Raw genomic sequence first — 20,434 nt, forward strand, 5'->3', positions numbered from 1 at the left:
GAGGGACTGCGCAGGAGAGGAAGGCCCTCTATGAGGTGGATTGATTCAGTGACTGGGATAATTGGGATGGGAGTGTCAGAGACAGTGCCATTGGTACAGGACAGAGCGGAGTTTAGGGCTGTTGTACATAGGGTCGCTATGAGTCGCAGGTGACTCGACGGCACATAACAACAACAACAACAGCATTATATAGTAAGAGTGAAAGTTAGAATTTGTGTCGGCTCTGAAGGACTTTGAAATGTTAGAAATTACTCTGGAATTGCATTTTTTAAAGTCTTGTTAAATTTTAAAAATTAAGTTTCATCTTTTTTTAATAAAATTTCACAATATTTAGACATTTTCAAGTTACCAAAGGACTAAAATCAATGTAGCAATAGACTGATATATAAAATCCAAAAAACTCAAATCCACGACAATAGTTGATTCTGACTCAACAATTCTACAACAAACCGTTGTTGCTGTTGTTAAGTGGTGTCAGGTCTGACTCATAGGTATCCTATGAACAAAAGACCTGAACCCTGTCTATAACTATAATCGTTTCTCTAATGTTCATCATTTGCAAAGGCCTGTTCTTTCAGTAGCACTGAAAATATCAAACTGATTCCAGTATAAGAAGCAATCTAATTGAATGTCTTTAGAACACTGGTCCATTGTGTTACATCCATACAATAAAATTTTATGAAACCACAACAACAACAAAATGGATGCTAATCCTGCTTCCAAACCTGTCTTAATCTGTAAGTTCTAGCAAAAACTGTCCACCACGGCTAATCATTTATGGCATTTGACACACCAGTGGCACAATGTTCAGTAAACCCAAGTTATTTCAGTATAGCAAACTGACATAGCAGTGCTGTACCACTTAGAAAAATGTTCTTACACAATTGTAATTGTTGTAATGTTCAAATACAAGTAACAGCATTTTAAATACAGAATTAAAACGGAATTTTAAGTGCAAAGTCCGGCCACCAGATTCTAATTGACTTAAACAAGAAGCTTCCAGCCCACAGCTGATTGTTAACTAAATCCAGGTGACCACTCAGTTTAACACATGATTATTAACAATAGATAAAACAAACTAACAAACAAACAAAACCAACCGATGAGTTTACACCTGACTTTCAACTAAATCAAGGGAACCTCTCCCCAAAATCCAACTGCTTCACACATGAGTCTCCAAACTAAACTGGGAAGATAACAGTAAATTATTTTTATTTTATTATTCCAGACATCTAAATATAAATTTGATCCCTGTAAAGACTATGAATATTTTGTGGTTTTGTTTTTTGGTTGGTTTTTTTTTTTTTTCAAATCACCAAGTGTCATTTAGAAAATACACTATATACAAGGACCTCCCCAGAGTGGTAAAGAGCAAAGACGTCAGTTTAAAAACTAAGCTAAAAGTGATCCAAGTCATGATATTTTAAATTGCTTCCTAAATATCTGAAAGTTGGACAATAAATAAGGCTTGTTCTTGTTGTTGTTATGTGCCGTCGAGTCGTTTGTGACTCATAGCGACCCTATGCACAACAGCTCTAAACCCTGCTCTATCCTGCGCCAACCGCACTGCCTCCAACACACCCATCCTGATTACCCCCCAGTCACCGAATCAATCCATCTCATAGAGGGTCTTCCCCTCCTGCGCTGTCCCTCCACCCTCCCAAGCATGATGTCCCTCTCCAAGGACCTGTCCCTTCTGGCAAGATGTCCAAAGTATGTCAGACGAAGCCCCAGAATCCTTGCCTCCAAGGAGTAGCTTGGTTTAACCCTCTCCAAGATGAATCTATTTGTTTTCCTGGCAGTCCATGGTACATTCAGTACTCTTCTCCAGCACCACAGCTCAAAAGCATCTACTCTCCTTCTGTCCTCCCTAGTCATTGTCCAACTCTCTGATGCATAACAAGCGATTGCAAATACCATGGCCTGTATCAGGCGCACCTTAGTCTCCAGAGAGACACCGTTGCTCCTAAATACTTTAGAAAGGTCCCTAACAGCAGACTTTCCCATCGCGATACGCTTTTTGATTTCCTGACTGCTGGTGCCAAGAGTGTTGACTGTGCAGCCGAGCAAACTGAAGCTGTGCACAATCTCAATCTCTTCGCCATCCATCCTGATGCTGCCAATTGGTCCAGTGGTGAGAATCTTTGTCTTCTTGACATTGAGCCTCAGTCCATACTGAAGGCTGCAGTCCTTGACCTTTCGCAGCAAGTGCATGAGGTCCTCCTCAGTTTCAGCAAGGAGGGTTGTGTCATCTGCATAACGCAGATTGTTGATAGATCTTCCACCAATCCTGATGCCACAATTCTCCTCATAGAGCCCAGCCTCTCGGATAATCTGCTCTGCATACATGTTGAAAAGGTATGGAGACAGGATGCATCCCTGGCGTACACCCTTCCCAATTTTGAACCATGCAGTGTTACCCTGCTCTGTTCTGACTACTGCCTTTTGGTCTAAGTATAGGTTTCGCATTAGCACAATTAATAATCAATACCACTGAATTATGATGTTGTCAAAGAGTATTAAAAAAAAACAACCCTATGGACTTCAAATAGAACAAATAAGTCTGTCTTCTAAGAAGTACAGTCAGGGTGCTCCTTAGAAGCAAGGAAGGTGAAACTTTACCTCACATTTGATGGGGCAGATTATCAAGAAAGACTAGTACTAGGAAAATGACATCAGGGTGGGGAAGGTGGAAGGTTCGGCCAGGAGAGAAAGGCCTTTAACAAAAATCTATTAATAGAATGAAAGTATAAATGATTTTATTTATTTTATATTTGAAGAGAAAAGTCATGATAATGGACTAATCCAAATTTGCAAAGCTATTCAACTGAGAAAAGAACTCTAGTCTCTCAGTTGCTAGCCTCTTTATGTTCTGTAGAAAGTCTCAACCCTAACAGAAGACAAAAAAACTGATTTCTTTTAAAAATAGAAAACATTATTACACTAGGTCCCAACATGTTTAACATGATATATAAACTCTGAAGCATAGAAATATTAGACATTGTTGTGTTGCAACCACTGCGGCTCTTGTCATGTCCTCCTCCAAAAAAGGAAAAATCCACCTTGGCTTATATTCTGAACATTTTCATTTTACATTTAAAAATCTTCTGAAGGTTAAAAAAAAAAAAAAAAAAGCTTTCTTGACTTAATCAACTCTCTCCGTCCGCTTAGAATTATAGCTAAGTCCAGGCAGAAGATTTTACTTTTAGGGAAGATAAATCATATCACTTATCCAGTCTCAGACCTAGTGCCAGAACCTGCAGGCCTAATTGCAGATATTAAATGCCAATGAGAGCATATTGAAGCTCACTAGGAGACACAGCAGAAGCCAACTTTTGCCAGTCAGCAAATTTGGGAGACACTTTCTTTAACAGCTTCAGGAATGTAAAGCATAAAGATTTTATAGACAGAAAAAAAAATAAAAAAAAATGCTTGCTTACTGAGTTACTTCCCTTTCTCTAAATTCTATTTCCAGATCCCAGTAACTAAAAGATCCTTAAGTTACAAAAGGAAATTAAAGCAAAATTAATTTTCTGTATGTTTACTTGGAAATGAATAATTTCAACAGTGAACCACATACCTTATATCTTAGATTTCAACAGGCAATACTGAATAAACCACACTCTTGTCCACGAGGATACATACATAAAACAGGACAAAGATGAAGAGCAAATGTAAGGCTAAATGATTTCTGAAACAGTGGTAACAATCTGAGAACTCAGGGTAAATGGTCCCTAGTCAAAAATGCCTTATTCATATTTTCATTAAGATTTGGAAGAATGTTGCTTAGAAAAATAAGCACAAATGTGAAGAAAAAATGAGCAGTTTGAGACTAAAAGATATTACACATTAAAATATAATTACTCAAGGGCATAGAACAACAGAGAGGATAATTAAAAACAAAAAAAAATGATTCTTGTATCATGAAGACAGATTATGAATAAACATTTTTTATGTCTGATTCTTGATTTATATACTCATCATCATCTCATTGTGTCAGAAACAAATACAGTTGATCCTCCAGCAAGTTTCCAAAGACTGTAAACCATACGAGAGACTGCCCATATTTATTCTGCACAGTAGCTGGGGGATCCAGCCTTTAGCCTGGCAGTACGATTTCACCAGAGTGTTTTTAAATACTATATAATATTACACCGATTCCACTCCCTATACCAATGCTAACGTTGAACTCCTAATTTCAGTCATTTTATATTAAATTTTACTATCTAGGAAAACTAGATTTTCCTTTATTAAGGAACATTTAAAATATACCTTACTGTGTTGATAACTATCTCTTTCTTTACGGTTCATAGGGTTTTCAATGGCCTGATATTTAGCAAGTAGATGGCCCATCCTGCTTCCTACTCTGTCTTAATCACGGAGCTCCACCAAAACCTGTCCACCATGGGTAATCCTTATGGCATATGACACACCAGTTACACAGATTTCAGTCTCAAAATAACACCAAGTTATCTCAGTACAGCAAACTGATATGTAATTGTTACATCACTTAGAACAAAGTTCTCCCCAAACATAATTAATACCAGGACCACCCAGCAGGTCCTGATTGATTAAACAAGAAGCTTCCAGGCTGCAGCTGATTGTTAATGAAATAAGAATGGCCAATCAGCTTACCCTTGATTGATAAGAAAATAAAACACCCAAACACCTGATACTAGCAGTCAAGAAAGAAGGAACCATGCTGTACTGGGGAAATCTGCAGTTAAGACCTCTCCAAATTATTGAGGAGTAATAATGTCAGTTTGAGGACTAAGGTGCATCTGATTCAGGCCATCGTCTTTTTGATTACTTGGTATGCAGCTGAGAGGTAGACAATGAATAAGGATGACAGAAGAAGAATTGATGCCTTTGAGCTACAGTGTTAGAGAAGAGCACTGACCATCCTATGGATGACCAGAACAAATGGATATGTCTTGGAGAGGGTGCAGCCAGAGTGCTCTTTGGAGGCAAGAATGATGAGGCTTTGCCTCACATACTTTGGACATGTTGCTAGGAGGAGATTTCCTTGGAGAAGGACATGATACTGGGAAAGGTGGAGGGTCGATGAAGAAGAGGAAGACCTTCAACCAGGTGGACTGAAATGGTGACTGCTGTAATGAACAGGAAGTGTGAAGACAGTGCAGACTAGAACAGGGTTCAGATCTGTTCACAGGACAGCTGTCAGTTGTACTTGATTTGACAACACCTAACGATACCTTTGCTCTAACATGTTTATAAACCTTGGAATTAGCCTGTTAAATTTGGTATTAAAATTCTCACTGATATTTTTACTTGGTTTTTTTAATAACCAAATGTAAACACTATATTAAATAAAATATAGTAACTGGGAAAAGGCCATTATTGTAATACTAAATTTTTTTGTCAAATTCATGTTCCTCCAATTATAAAGCTCTTTTATATCCCACACTAATACTATACATTTTCTTATATATAGCCTATTACGTTTTCTCAATATTTTTCATATTCTTGTATCATCTTGATTTATATAGAATTGTTTTATCTGCATAAAATTCCAACCATTTTACATAATATTGTATGGGTTTTCTAAATAATTATAACTTATAAAGAAGCTCAATATCAGCTGTGAAAACTGGGCCAGGAGCTGATTGTGGAACAGACCAGCAACTACTCATATGCAAGTTCAAGCTGAAACTGAGGAAAATGAAACCAAATCCACAGGAGCCAAAATATGACTTTGATTTCATCCCACCTAAATTTCAGAATCATCTCAGGAACAGGTTTGAGGCCTTGAACACAAATGAGCGAAGACCAGATGAGTTGTGGGAGGATGTTAAATGTATCATCCGAAGAATGCAAACGGTCATTACAAAGACAGAAGAGAGAGAAAAGACCAAAATGGATGCCAGAAGAAACTCTAAAGATTACACTGGAGCGTAGAGAAGCCAAAGCACAAGGAAGAATTCAAGACACTAAAGAGCTGAACAGAAGATTCCAAAAGGCAGCTCAGAATGACAAAGCAAAATATTACAATGAAATGTGCGAGGAGCTAGAGTCGGAAAATCAAAAAAGACGAACTCGTTCAGCATTTCTTAAGCTCAACGAACTAAAGAACAAATTCAAACCTAGAGTTGCTATAATCAAGGATGCTTTAGGAAGAATATTAAATGATCCAGGATGTATTAAAAGAAGATGGAAGGAATATACTGAGTCACTGTAACAAAAGGAATTGGCAGATACAGAAGAATTTAATGAAATAACATATGAACAAGAGCCTATAGTAATGAAGGAAGAAGTTGAAGCTGCTTTGAATAGCAAAAAAATAAGGCCCCAGGAATAGATGGTATACCAACTGACATATTTCAGCTAACAGATCCTGCCCTGGATGTGCTCACCAAGTTGTGCCAAGAAATTCTGGAGAACAACCACTTGGCCAACTGACTGGAAGAGATCTATATTTGTTCCCATTCCAAAGAAGGGTGACCCAACAGAGTGTGGAAACTACAGAACAATATCATTGACTTCACATGCAAGCAAGATTCTACTTAAGATTATCCAAAAACGACTGGAACAGCACATCAGCAGAGAATTGCCAGAAGTCCACGCTGGGTTTAGAAGGGGTCATGGTACTAGGGATATTGTAGCTGATGTTAGATGGATCGTAGCTGAAAGCAGGGAATACCAGAAGAATGTCTATCTGTGTTTCATTGATTATGCAAAGGTATTTGACTGTGTGGATCATAACAAACTGTGGCTGAGTCTGAGAAGAATGGGAATCCAAGAAACCTATACTTGGACCAAGCAGCAGTCATCAGAACAGAGCAGGGTAACACTGCATGGTTCAAAATTGGGAAGGGTGTACTCCAGGGATGTGTCCTGTCTCCATACCTTTTCATAGTATGCAAATCAGATTATCCGGGAGGCTGGGCTCTATGATGAAAATTGTGGCATCAGGATTGGTGGAATATCTATGAACAATCTGCATTAAGCAGATGATACAACCTTCCTTGCTGAAACTGAGGAGGACCTCATGCACTTGCTGCAGAGTGCAGAGGGTCAAGGACTGCAGCCTTCAGTATGGACTGAGGCTCAGTGTCAAGAAGACAAAGATTCTCACCATTGGACCAACTGGAAGCATCAGGAAGGATGGCGAAGAGATTGAGATTGTGCACAGCTTCAGTTTGCTCGGCTCCATGGTCAACACTCTTGGCACCAGGTTGCATGTGAAATCAATGATATTGTTCTATAGAGTCCACACTCTGTTGGGTCGCCCTTCTTTGGAATGGGAACAAATATAGATCTCTTCCAGTCAGTTGGCCTAGTGATTGTTCTCCAGATTTCTTGGCACAACTCGGTGAGCACATCCAGGGCAGCATCTGTTAGCTGAAATACGTCAATTGCTATACCACCTATTCCTGGGGCCTTATTTTTTGCCATTTCCTTCAAAGCAGCTTGAACTTAGTGAGGTAGATCTTGCTATTATTTCCATTTTTGAGATGAGGAAACAGACGGACAACGATTACATATATATTTGGGAAATGAGTGAGCCTGAATTTGAATTCAGACAAACTGGACTCAGATTTCATACTTTTGGAGCCATTCTTAGATACCTGCTACTAAACACTTCTTTTGCAAAAGTTTTCCCTAGGAATTTGGCATGTGTTTTCTTTAGTGTTATCAGTCTATAAGTTTCTATTGTGCTATCCTTGTTAAGTTTTAGAATCAGGCATCTGTTATCATTTTGGAGTAAATCAAAAAGCTTTCTGTGGTCATTTCCAAGGTGACATCACTTCCCACTCACCAGTCCCCTGATTACTATCTCTTGGTATATTCACGTCCTTGGAAGATCCTTTTTATTTTTTTCCCCAAATCCTGTGAACTCTGATAATGTTTCTTATAGAGTTTAATCACCAAATAATGCTAATGTCTTAGACTTTATTTCTTAGATTGTATGATCCTAAAAACTGTTTTGCAAAATCTTCATATGTTGAATTATATTATCAGCTACGTCCTTGAAGATGAACTTCATGCTCAGAAGGGTGGACAGACTGCACAGAGTCGGAGACCCTTAATGAGATGGACTGATATAGTAACTATGACAGTGGGGGTTGGTGTGCGCACAAGGTTCAGAGGTGCTGGGTCCTCTGGCAGGCAACTCAATGGCACATAAAAACAATAACATACTAAGTCAGGTTTGGAAGCAGTGGCATCCACTTCCTAAGCAACACGACTCTGGAAACTCTATGAACTTTGATAAATGTCTTTAGCTGCAGAGGGCTTTAGACCTTTTGTTCACAGAGTCGCTATGAGTAATGCTTGACTGGAAGGCAAACAACAACAATATTATTAGTGCTAAGTAGCCTTTTTAACATGTTTCCCTCGTTTCTTTTTTTAAATTTTATTCTGATTTATTTACAAAGTCTGAATACATTGTTTTTCACAAAAGGTCCTTCCCATTTCCTTCACTCCACCCACCTACAGAATTGTACAATGGTATAACCACTCTGGAAGGCACTTTGGTGCTTCCTCAAAAAGCTGAACATAGAAATTCCATAAGACCCAGCTATTCCATTGCTTGGAATATACCTCAAGAAAATGAAAACTGAGGCTCAAAATGACACTTTTACATCAATGTTCATAGCAGCATTAATTACCATAGCAAGAACATGAAAACAGCCCAGATGTGCAACCACAAATGAATGGATTGAGAAGTTATAGTATATTCATACAATGGAATACTACACAGAACACAGGATCAATCATTCTATAAATTACTACCTAACTTGGGAAGAACTGGAGAGCATTATGCTGAGTGAACTAACTCAGCCCCTCAGCCCCACAGGAACAAATACTGTATAAAACCATTATTGTAGAACGAGTATGAGGATCCAAGACAGGGGCAGGGAGGGTGGAAACAGAGGAGTAAGAATGGGTGGGGGGTAAGGTGTTAAACATAGGGAAGATCAATTTTGTACAGTAATATGGTCACTTTAGCAGTAAATAAAGGAATAAAACTGAGTAGTGATAGTCACTTTAAAGATTATGTTAAAAAAGACTGTAGCCTCTATACCAGACTCTGGATCACTCACTCCAGTAAACTAGGAATGCAGACAGAGATAGATGTATGGTAAAGAACTATAGCCTTCCTGTCTACAAAAGCTTCAAGAAGTTGAGACCTTCAACAGTCGGGAAAAAGCTCTCAGAAGGGGATCGTCCTGATTTCTGACAAATGAGCAAAACCAAGCTCTGGTGGTGTAGCTTTTAGGGAATTGTCCTAACCTCATGGTGTCTGGTTCAAACCCACCAGGAGCTCCACAGGAGAAAGATGGATAATGTCCTCTTCCATGATTTACAACTTCTAAAAGCCCACTGGAGGGTCAGTTAATGAGCTGACTCTAACTTGACAATGCATGAGCTGAAGAACAATTAGATGAAAGATCTGAGCCAGACCAACCTAAGCCACACTGATGCTAAAACTTGAGAAAGTGATTGTTGCTTGTTTTAAACTATTGATAATGATGATTAATTAATAATTAAGTTAATTATAATTATTCTTTACATATCACTAGATAATAAATGTACTTTTTACAGTGTATCCACATCACAAGAATGATTTTTACATGGAAAAGTTGCAGACAATAGGTGAAACCTGTCACTTCAGAAAGATAAATATTTAATCACTTTTTATATTTTTAATACAGATTTAATTCCTTCTTTCGTAACAAAGTTCCACTTCCCCATGTATTTTGCCCAGAATGTTGTCTAGTTTCTAGTTTTGTTAATAAAGGAATAAACTTTTAGTATGTACAGGTAGGTTTCCTGTTCATATTGCTGTTGTTGTTGTTGATTGCCTTCGAGTCAAGCATGACTCATAGTGACCCTAAGAACAAAAGGCCTGAAGCCACTCTACAACTATCGACATGTATCAAGATTCATAGTTTCTGGAGGCATGTTGCTTAGGAAGTGGATGCCACTCCTTCGTCCAACTATTCATATTATTTAAAAAAAAAAAAAAAACAACAGGGGAGAGACATATTTTGTCTTGCTAATGGTTTGTCTACTTTGTTTTTCTTACAAAACCAAATTAACTATTAATTTATACAGCCTACTGATTTTATATTCTAATTAATCATTAATTTAGTAAACCTTTGCTCTTTTTAGGACTATGACATCTAAGTTACATAGATATATAAATTTTCATTAATTTAACTATTTATTTTCAAAACAGCTGCATCTCAAGCCTCTTTTTTGCTAAAATAAAAAATAGATTACTATAAAACACAGTTAGAAAATAACCTAGACAAAGTTTGTAACTCACAATAAATCATAGAAACTGTGTTTATAAGTAGATCTTCATTATAAAAACTTGAAATCCATTATTTTCATAGTCATTTTGTATCAAAATTTTAATGAAAATGAGTACTCAATTTTTAAGTAATATTTTCTTGTCCAAAAGAATTAACTGATGTACAGCTTGATAATGAAATAAAATACCTTTAGATTATATTTATGAGCTTTATCCAAAATAGTCGGTACCAAGTCATCAGTAGGTTCTCCATTCTCATCATTTGAATCAGGTGGGTACCAAGACAGGGCTAGTACACCTATTAGAAAAGACCATTCAAGAAAAATTTAAAAAAGAGAAGGATGACTCAAGTATTATTTAAAAAACATGAAAAGTAGCAGTTAACAATAAAAGATAAAAAAGAAACATATCCTCATAGAAAGTTGCTTTTTACCTTCTTTCCTGACTACATATTTGCACTTCTACATATAGGAATTGGGGTTCTCCAGTGGTCGACCAGTAAGAAAGCTGCACTACAGTCTCAAAGGCACGTAGTTCAAATTCATATCCTTCTATGTGATTAACTGCCTCTGAAAACTCACTGGAAAGTCAGTTATGGGTTGACAATACAAAACAGCAACATCATATAGGAATTAATTCCATTACTTTGCATAGTCAATATTTATTAAGTTTTTACTAAATATCATTGTCTTTTAACAGAAGATTCAAACTCATACATTAATATATACATATCCTTTCTGCATGTATTTGTTGTTTAAGTGGTATTTTTTTTAAAAGTCAGAAATGTAAGCCTACAACAAAAATCACTAAACAAAGAGTATTTGAGATCAAGTAATTTATAGTCCTATACATATGTTGTTGTTGTTAGGTGCCGTCAAGTTGTAGATGACTCACAGTGACCCTATGAATGAAAGGCCTGAGCACTGTTCATACATAGAGTTTCCGGAGGCAAGCCATTTCAGAAGTGGATGTTCCTCCTGCTTCCAGCCTATACGTATAAATAAAGCTAAAAACAAAACACCAGGCCCAGGTGGCTCACAAGTGGATTCCATCAAAAAGAAACAAGACCAACTCAGCACAATCTATTTTCTACAGAAAATAAAGAGATGTCCCCACTAATTTCATATAGTCAGTAATTCTACTCTAATAAAACTTAACAAATGTGTATCTTACAGGTCAGTATCTGTCATGACTTTGGTCATAAACAAATTTTTAAAAATATTAACAAAAAGAACGAAGAAATGTATAAAAAGAATAATCAATCACACCCTAAACAAAAACTAAAGCTAATGTTGTGGAGTCAACCCAACTCATAACCACCATAGTGGATGAAGTAAAAGTGTCCCGTATAGTTTCAAAGCTGTAAAGTTTTACAGAAACAGCCATATCTTTTTCCCACTGAGTGGTTGCTATGTTTCAATCACCAAACTTATGGTTTACAGCCAAGCACTTAGACACTGTGCTACAGGGAGTCTAAATCATGTCCAACTGAGGCTTATTCCAAGCTAGTTTAACATTTGACAAATCAATGAGTTTCCATATAACTAAAGAGAAAACAATTTTAAAAGATCACACTGTTTTAAAACTTATCATAAAGTTACAACAAAGCGGATATTCTGAAGAAAGCACATGCAGTACAGATGATTCTGTGGTCCCCTTATTTATATCTGTCCTTGGTTCCTTCCCCACATGTACTCTATTTTGCAAAGGTGCAAAACTTATACATAGAACTTGGTTTTCCTCAGAGAGAAACTACAAGACATATGCTGAATCTCATGGTCAATGAAACTTAGATTAGCACTGAACAGCATGTACTGATCAGGATATGAATTTCAACTGTCCTTGGGCCAGGTGTCTCTGGGTTAGCTCAATCAGCAGCTATGCAAAGCAAACCCTATTCACAGCTTGCTAAAATTGCTTCATAGTTCTCTTCACCCACAAAATAACTCTATATTGGGATAGGAAATACTGTCTTTCCCTGATCCCTGGCACTAACTTTGGTGCATTGAACACTACTTGGCTTTGTTATCCACCTAGCTCTCGGAACCAATACACTACTGTTTTTCCCCTACTTATGACTGTACTCTGCAATCAAAAAGAAGTAAAATTGTTACTTATGCAAGATTATTTTTAAGTCTTGCCTTCACTGTCTCAAAAAGCAACTCAGTAAAACTAAACCAAAGTCTGGTTGTATGCTTTATTTGTGTGGCCACTACTCTTATAGACGATGCTTTACCACCTGAAAATCATATTCTGTTCCTAAAAGTAAGCATGTAAATTGCAGGACAGTCATACAGATTGAGAGATCAGAATAGAATCCCAAAGTAGAGACAAATATACTCATCTGATTCTAAATATGAAATAGTGTTCTCAACAAATAAACTGAAGAAATTTGTTGTTGCTAGGTGCCATCACGTCAAAAACAACTCTTGGTGATCCTATGAACACTGTCCTATCCTTTGTCATCCTCATCCCTGAAACACTAGAGCCTATTGCAGCAGTCACTGTGTCAGTCCATCTTGTTGAGGATCTTCCTCTCCTTTGCTGATCCTCTACCTTTGAAGCATGATGTCCCTTTTCAAGGAAGAGTAACATACCCAAAGTATATAAGATGAAGCTTTGTCATCCTTGCCTCCAAGGAGCAAGCACTCTTGCTGCACTTTTTCTAAAACATCTATATGCTCTTTTGGCAGTCCATGGGATATTCAGCACTCTTCTCCAACACCACAGTTCATAAGCATCAATTTTTACTCTTGTCATCCTTATACATTTTCCAGCTGTCAGCATAATAAGTTACTGGGAAAATCATGACCTGAATCAGGTACACCTTAGTCCTCAAACTGACATCATCGCTCCTTTGTAATTTAGAGAAGTCCTTGACAGCAGACTTGCCCAATGCAATCTATCTCCTGATCTCTTCACTGTTGGAACCAAGGGTACTGACTGTGGATTCACGCAAGATGAAACTGCTGACAACTTCAATCAATTCTCCATCAATCATGATATTGCTTATTGATCCAGGTGAGGATTTCAACAATAAAAGATGACCAAAATTTTGGCTGATGATTCTCTTCTGTAATCTTCAAAATCACCAAAGGCAGGTCCAATAATTTTCACATATATGTCTCTGATCTTTCCCCACCTACTATTATATTTTTAAGAACTTCTGTGTTTGGACTGTAACCACCTAGGGGTCCTATTGGTAAGAAGCTACACTGCAATCCCAAAGGCATGCAGTTTGAACCAGCTGCTCTGGTAAAAAAGGTTGGGTAATCTCCTCCCATAAGATTTACTGCCTCTGAAAATCCCCTGGAGGGTCGGTTATGGTTCACTCTGATTCAAGGGCATACAAAAACAACAACGACACCACAAGGTCAGTTCTTTAGCAATCTTAATTGTTTCTTAGACTTTAATTCCCACAGTAACATATTCATAGAATCTAAGAATTAGGATCCAAAGCATGTGATTCAAATCTGCCAACTGCCACATGAAAGGATAGGCACTCTCCTCACATGTGATTAACTACTTCAGAAAGCCTGCTGGAGGGTCAGCTATGAGTTTGTTCCAACTCAATGATACATAATAGAAAGAAGGATTAGGATGTGGACAGCTTGCTGCTTACTGTAATTCTTCCTAAAAGTGAATAAAATCTATATGTATAAAGAGCTTCCACTGTATCTTTCGAATAATATGAATATAATAAATATAATAGAAAGGCTATAAAAAGGTATGTGATCCTTTATAGAAGTTGCTATTGTTTTGTACCATAGATTCAGAACTGACCCACAGCTGTCCCCTCCATCAGGTTTTCAGAGGCAATTAATCTCACTGAAGGAGACTGCACATCCTTCTTCCATGGAGCAGCTGATGACCTCGAACTGTGTGCCGTTGGGATTGCAACACAGCTTGTTGACACAAGCCATCAGAGTTCTATGAGGCTTTAATTTCCTCCTTGATCATTTAATAGTATACTGACTGGTGTTTAAAAATAGCATTAACATTTTTTTCCCATATACCATCATTTTCTAAGAGGTGAAGTAAAGTTTGGACTATTAAAATGTATACAAGCAATACTTAGAATTTAGAAACTAGAATCAACCAACTTGTCTGTGAAATAATATAAATACTGCAAACAACAATCTAAGACTAAAAAAGGTTATATAGCAAAGAAAAAAATAATCTTAAGAGTAAGATGATAAAGTCAAAGCATATTCAATCATACAGAAAATATAAATGCTCTATTTCCTATCTTCTTCAACTTGAGAAATTTCAGTGTCAGCATACTAACTACACTGATGAAAATCACATATGAGATTTTAATGTCAAAGAACTTTCGCATTATTTTTCAAATAATAATGGCTATAATTCAGTATCTAGCTTGTTAAACATAATTCATTCTAAACTAGATTATAACGTTGTCACTTTTATTAATATCGAGTAGTTGCTTATTTTTTCCAGAAGAAAATCCAACAAAAAGGTATTTGTATCCATAGTGAAGTTGTCAACATTTAAAATAATTATACTACTTATTGCTGGTGTTTAGAAATAATTTATATACATTATGTAGTGGCTTAGTGGCAAGATGTCACACTGTCAATGCAAAAGCCTGTGGTTTGAATTCATCAGTTGCTCTATGGGATAAAGATGGGCAATCTCCTCCCATGTGATTTACTGCCTCAGCAAACTTTGTGTACAGTCAGCTCTGAGTCAGTTCCAATTCAATGGTAGACAACAAGAACAAAAACAACAGAAATACACTATGTAGTGTAAAAAAATTAGAAAAAATTATTTTTAACCATTAAAGTCTTAATAATAAATGTAAACTGAAATTTTCTTTTAAATAATGAAAAAATTATAAAACTATTTCTACTTTTAGAAGAATACATCCTTGTACAAATTCATTTGCATCAATATTAAAAAGTTTAAATAATATAAATTTATTCTATATTTCAAGCTTATTTTTTCCATGAGGGATGGATGGTGAGGGGGAAGGCCAAATTAGTGTTGAAATATCAAAAAAGACTTTATGATTGTGATACAAATGCTTTACAAAATGCATGCAAACAAATATATTTAAAAGGCCTTCCCCAACACAAGCACACACATACACACAGGCAAAGCTATCTAAATATACCAGCTCTATTTTATGTTATAATAAAGACTGCTGTTAGGTGCTCTTGAGTCAATTTCCACTCACAGCAACCCTGTTGTTGTTGTTGTTAAGTGCCATCAAGTTGTAGACAACTCATAGCGACCCTATGAATGAAACACCTAAAAATTTGTTTAACTTTCATTGTTTCTCCAAGTCCATAACGTTTCCAGAGACAAGCTATTTCAGAAGTGGATGCCACTCCTGCTTCCAAGTTTGTTTTAATCGGGAAGCTCCACCAAACACTGTCCTCCATGGGAAACCATTATCGCATTTGACACATCAGTGTCACAGTATTCAGTATCACAACAAACATGAGTTACCTCTGTACAGTAAATGGACTGACCAGTGCGATACCACTTTGAAGAATGTTTGACCAAAAACAATTAACACTGGCCTGAGATCCACAGACAAAAATCACTGACTTTGGCTTGGTAGCACCACTTTCTGTCCAGTAGGCCAACTGAGCTCTCTCTATGTTGTTGTTGTTGTTGTTGTTGTTAACTGCCGTTGAGTGATAAATGACTCATAGCAACCCTAGGTACATATGATAGACCAGAACCCTGCTTGAACCTGTGCCAGCCTCACATCCTCACAATCTCCACTGTGCTGTGCTGTAGTCACTGTGTCGATCCATCTCGAGCATCTTCCTATTGGTCACTGACTACTTTTTCAAGCATGAAGTTCTTTTCTAAAGACTGATCTCCCCCTGACAACATTCTCAAAGTATGTAAAACAAAATCTCACCCTCTTAGTCTCCAAGGAGCATTTCAGCTGCATTTCTTTCAAGACAGATCTATTTGTTCCTTCGTGGTACATAATACTACCACTGCAGACTAGAAAGCTGGATTTGTAAATAATTGAAAAAACAATTACTTCTCAGAAGTCATCCTGTACGTAATTAACACCGTTTTCTTTAAAATGCACTGTTCATGAAAGAGCTCTGTGTATCTCTATAGACTTATCAATTCCAAAGTGACTTTGTACCTTGACAAAGAAATAAAAAGTACAGGAACATCCAGTTTTTGTCTTATGACCCTTCTGTTAAGCATCCTAACAAAACTGATGAAGGAACTGAAACAGGTAAGTTTTATGACATGTTTGTTGACAAATTTAAAGATTTATAGGCATCAAATTATGTTGTTGAATTTGTTCAACTATGGAATAATTTAAAGTTATCTGATTATATGTAATTAGATAGCCTGATTAGATAGAAGAGGAAGACGAAAAAAAGCAGAATAACTGCTGACTTCTCATCAGAAAACAGTAAAAGACAAAATCAAAACCTTCATTATATTACTTCATTTATAGAAGAGTGCTTCAAAAGTTACAATGAAAGAAAGATATTGATAAAGAAAAATTGAAAGACTGTGCTACTAGGTATGTACTAAAAGAAATGAAACATTAAGTTTCTCAGGCTAAAATAAAATTTAAAATTTAGAGCTACACATAGGAATATATACTCATGCTAAACATATGGATAAATACAAAAGTTTTTGTTCTTAATTTTTAAATACCCTTTTGAAATGATAAAGAATAACAACAGAGCACTGTGAGATTTATAACATATACAATAGTAGAAAGTACTACAACAATAGCACCAAGTGCAGAAAGGCAGAAAAGCAAACAGATTACTACAAGTTCTTTACATTCTAACCAGAGGATATCTTACTATTCCTTAAAGGTAGATTGTGATGAGTCAAATGGGCATATTGAAAACTGTAGAGCAACCACCAAATTAATGAAATCAATAAACATTACCTCATCAGTCAGTAGTGATTATTAAAATTAAATACTAAATATAGTCAAAAGAAAAGGCAGGAAAAGGTAAAAAAGAACAGAGGATGAGTAGATAAGACAAAGTAAACAGCAAAATAAAATATCTAAAGCCACTATATCATTATTACATTTCTATAAAATAAACTCAAATTAAGAAAAATAGAAGTTGTAAAATTAGGACTTTTATTAAAAAAAGCAAACAGCACTACCAAATTATAGTCAAAACTACTCAATATCGATCAGCAGGTGAATATAGAAATAAATTTGCTAAAATTATACAACAGAATGCTGCTGACTTACCAAAAATGACTAAACTCATAAAATATGGGTAAAATTCAACCCATTGTTGAAGCAAATCAACTCATAGCTGACCCTCTAATGGGTTTTCAGAGACTGTATATTGCATAGAAGGATTCTCATCTCTCTGCTATGCAGCTGTGGATGGATTTAAAATAAAAAGGTATCTCTTTCGGAATAGCAATGCTGTTTTTGAATTAGCAGTACAACCACAAGGACATAATATTAATGTATCACACACACACACACACACACACACACACACACACCAAAATATCAAACCCAAACATACGTGTACATATTTCCATAAACACACACACAAAAACAGCTCAAATAATCACCTATTGAAGCTGAACACATTTGCTTCATGTGGGTTTCTATGACAGAAGGATCTCGTGAGCTGTAACTTCCCAATTCAGGATAAAAGCTGGAACCAATGTCATCTGGGGGACTGTGTCTCCCTTGTGGATAATTCTTTGCTATTCGAGGGTCCCAATGCTCCAAGACTGGATGGTTCCAATGTATATATTTACCATCAAATTGTGGATTTCCATACCAAGTATAATAAAATACATGTAAATAATAATTCAATGGTGGTAGTTCTTCCAGGTTAATTTCTGAAGGCTTCGAAGTTTTCATCATGATTTCAACACTTTTTAAGTTCTTAGTATTTCTCTCACTGTTGATTTTGCCACTTTTTTTGGAATCCATTTTTTTCTCCAAGTTGACAGTTTGCTGTCGAAATTCTGGAAGAAGGTCAAGTCCAAAAGGATCTCCAAAAGTAGCTGTGTTTGGTCTCAGAGTTTTTAAGCCCATCATAAGTGAGAAAATAAATAGAATGAAAAGTGATAAAATGATGCAAGTCCTTCTCCGAAATTTTGCCATGATGACATACTTTAAATTCCAAAATAGATGTTCTGCTGCAATTTATTGGATTAAAAAAAACATAATTAGTAAGTTATATTAGTTATATTTTCCAATAAACTTAAAATGAAACTAAAACCCATAAAGTACAATGAAAAATTAAGAAGCATATTATAATCTTAATTATATAATCAAACACTGATATAAACAAAATAATGTATATTTAGTTAAATGGCAACTTATTTTCTAATATCACCTTTAGTTAGGTGACATTTACACGGAGTCAGATAAACATCTTAGGAGTTTTATTTAAGAAAGCAAAATAGAGTCAACGGTCATTACGTGACCATATTTTTAGTACATTCAATAATGAAATGTATTCTTCTTCATTTAGGGACTAGGATTTCTAAAATAAAAGAGTAAAAGATTATCATTAACAAATGGAAATATTTATGCATATAGTAAAACTCTTATGTATATATAAAGTTTAAAGGAGTGGCTTTTTGTTTTATTTTTATTAACTTTCACACTTTAAAATAATATTTTGAAATAAAAAAGAATAAGATAAAAAATAAATGAAACAGGAAAAGAATGATCACAAATTCAATGGTCCCATTGGTCCCATTAATTTCTTAAGTTTTAACTTTTCTAAGTTTTAACTCTCAAAAGTCTCACTGAACAAAAGTTACAAACACTAATTTATATCCTTTTAGACAGTATTAAAGGAGTGCTAGTGCCAAATGTATAATGTATTTGCTGTTAAACCAAAAAGTTGTCAGTTCAAATCCACGAGTTACTCTGGAGGAAAAAGTTGAGCAGTCTTCTGTAACTATTTATGTCCTTAGAAGTCCAACGCAGGATCACTGTCAGTGAGAACTAATTTGACAGTGAGCTTGATTGCTGGCATTAATATGGTACTGTATGTATACTTTCATGTTTATGTAAGTATGTGTATAAGAAATGTATGTTTAAGGGTATATGTAGAGAGAGGTAAATACATGCAAATGAAATAATGTCTTTTTTATACACAAATTTTCTTTTCGAAAGCTAGTTAATGGAAAATTAGTAATAACTGCAGGTATAAAATGTTTTTAAAAATAATCATGTTATTCTTATTCTAGATCATTAGTAGGGAAGTAAAACAATTTATAATTTGGTAACACACACACACACAAATAGCTTCTACAAACTGAAGTTTCTATTTTTTTTTGTACATGCAAGAAATATTGAAATAATTATGCACATATGAGTTTTCAAAGTGGCTTTTTTTTTATATTATTGTTCCAGGACACTACTTTGAGGCTTCTTCCTCACATAAAGTTTTGGTAATATTATTGCATGGGTACACTGTGACTGTAACCACAAGACATCACTGTATGTATCTTGGTAAAGTATTCACTTACCAAAAATTACTAACCAGATTAAAATATAATAAAACTCAAATTCAATGTTGTAAATTCAGAACCAACTCATAGCTGATCCTCCAGAAGGTTTTCAGAGGCTGTAAATACCTGAGGACTGCCCAGCTTCCCTGCTGAGCAACCTTGTGGATCTGAACTGCATGTCTCTGCAATTGCATATAGTTTCTTATCAGTAGGACACCCTAGCTCCCATTATAATGGTTAATATTATTGCTAATGTCTGATGAATCTTGGCTAAAAGTAGAGAGTAGCAAAAGAAAGTCTGTAGTGTTAGTCTAAAAATGGCATTGTTTAGCCATTATAGTTAGGCCCCTATGATCTCCAGCTAACTTAACTGCAGGCACATAATCTTACAAATCAGTATGGTCTTGCAAATCACCAACAGCTGTGGGACTAGGATAAGAGAAAGAATGCTACACACACACACACACACACACACACACACACACACACACACACAGAGTAAAACTAGAGATGAGCAAGACTTGTGGAGGCAAGACTTGAAGGAAACTGGAGTGAGACCCTGGTGGTGCAGAGACTGTGTAATTGTTGTGGAGAAACTGTGGCAAGGTGTAAGAAGAGGAACCCTGAGATAAAGGTCATGGCGGAGAAAGGGTTTTTACTATTCTTGCTGGATGG

The 20,434-nt window shown here is 36.0% G+C and overlaps 1 protein-coding gene across 1 annotated transcript in view; it reads right to left on the minus strand.

Moving 5' to 3' along the window:
- Positions 1–18,422, minus strand: part of LOC102852428 (glycoprotein endo-alpha-1,2-mannosidase-like) — a 37,111-nt gene extending 18,689 nt beyond the window's left edge. Inside the window, exons 1-2 of the mRNA XM_006881207.1 lie at positions 17,852–18,422; positions 10,474–10,583 (exon numbers count right to left, since the gene is read on the minus strand). Of these exons, the coding sequence (XP_006881269.1) occupies positions 10,474–10,583; positions 17,852–18,395 (654 nt within the window). The 5' untranslated portion in view covers positions 18,396–18,422. The remainder of the gene's footprint in view (positions 1–10,473; positions 10,584–17,851) is intronic.
- Between the last annotated feature and the right edge of the window lie 2,012 nt (positions 18,423–20,434).

Source organism: Elephantulus edwardii, unplaced genomic scaffold (assembly GCF_000299155.1).
Source record: "Elephantulus edwardii isolate Elephantulus edwardi_28Jun2011 unplaced genomic scaffold, EleEdw1.0 scaffold00013, whole genome shotgun sequence".
Taxonomy (NCBI): domain Eukaryota; kingdom Metazoa; phylum Chordata; class Mammalia; order Macroscelidea; family Macroscelididae; genus Elephantulus; species Elephantulus edwardii.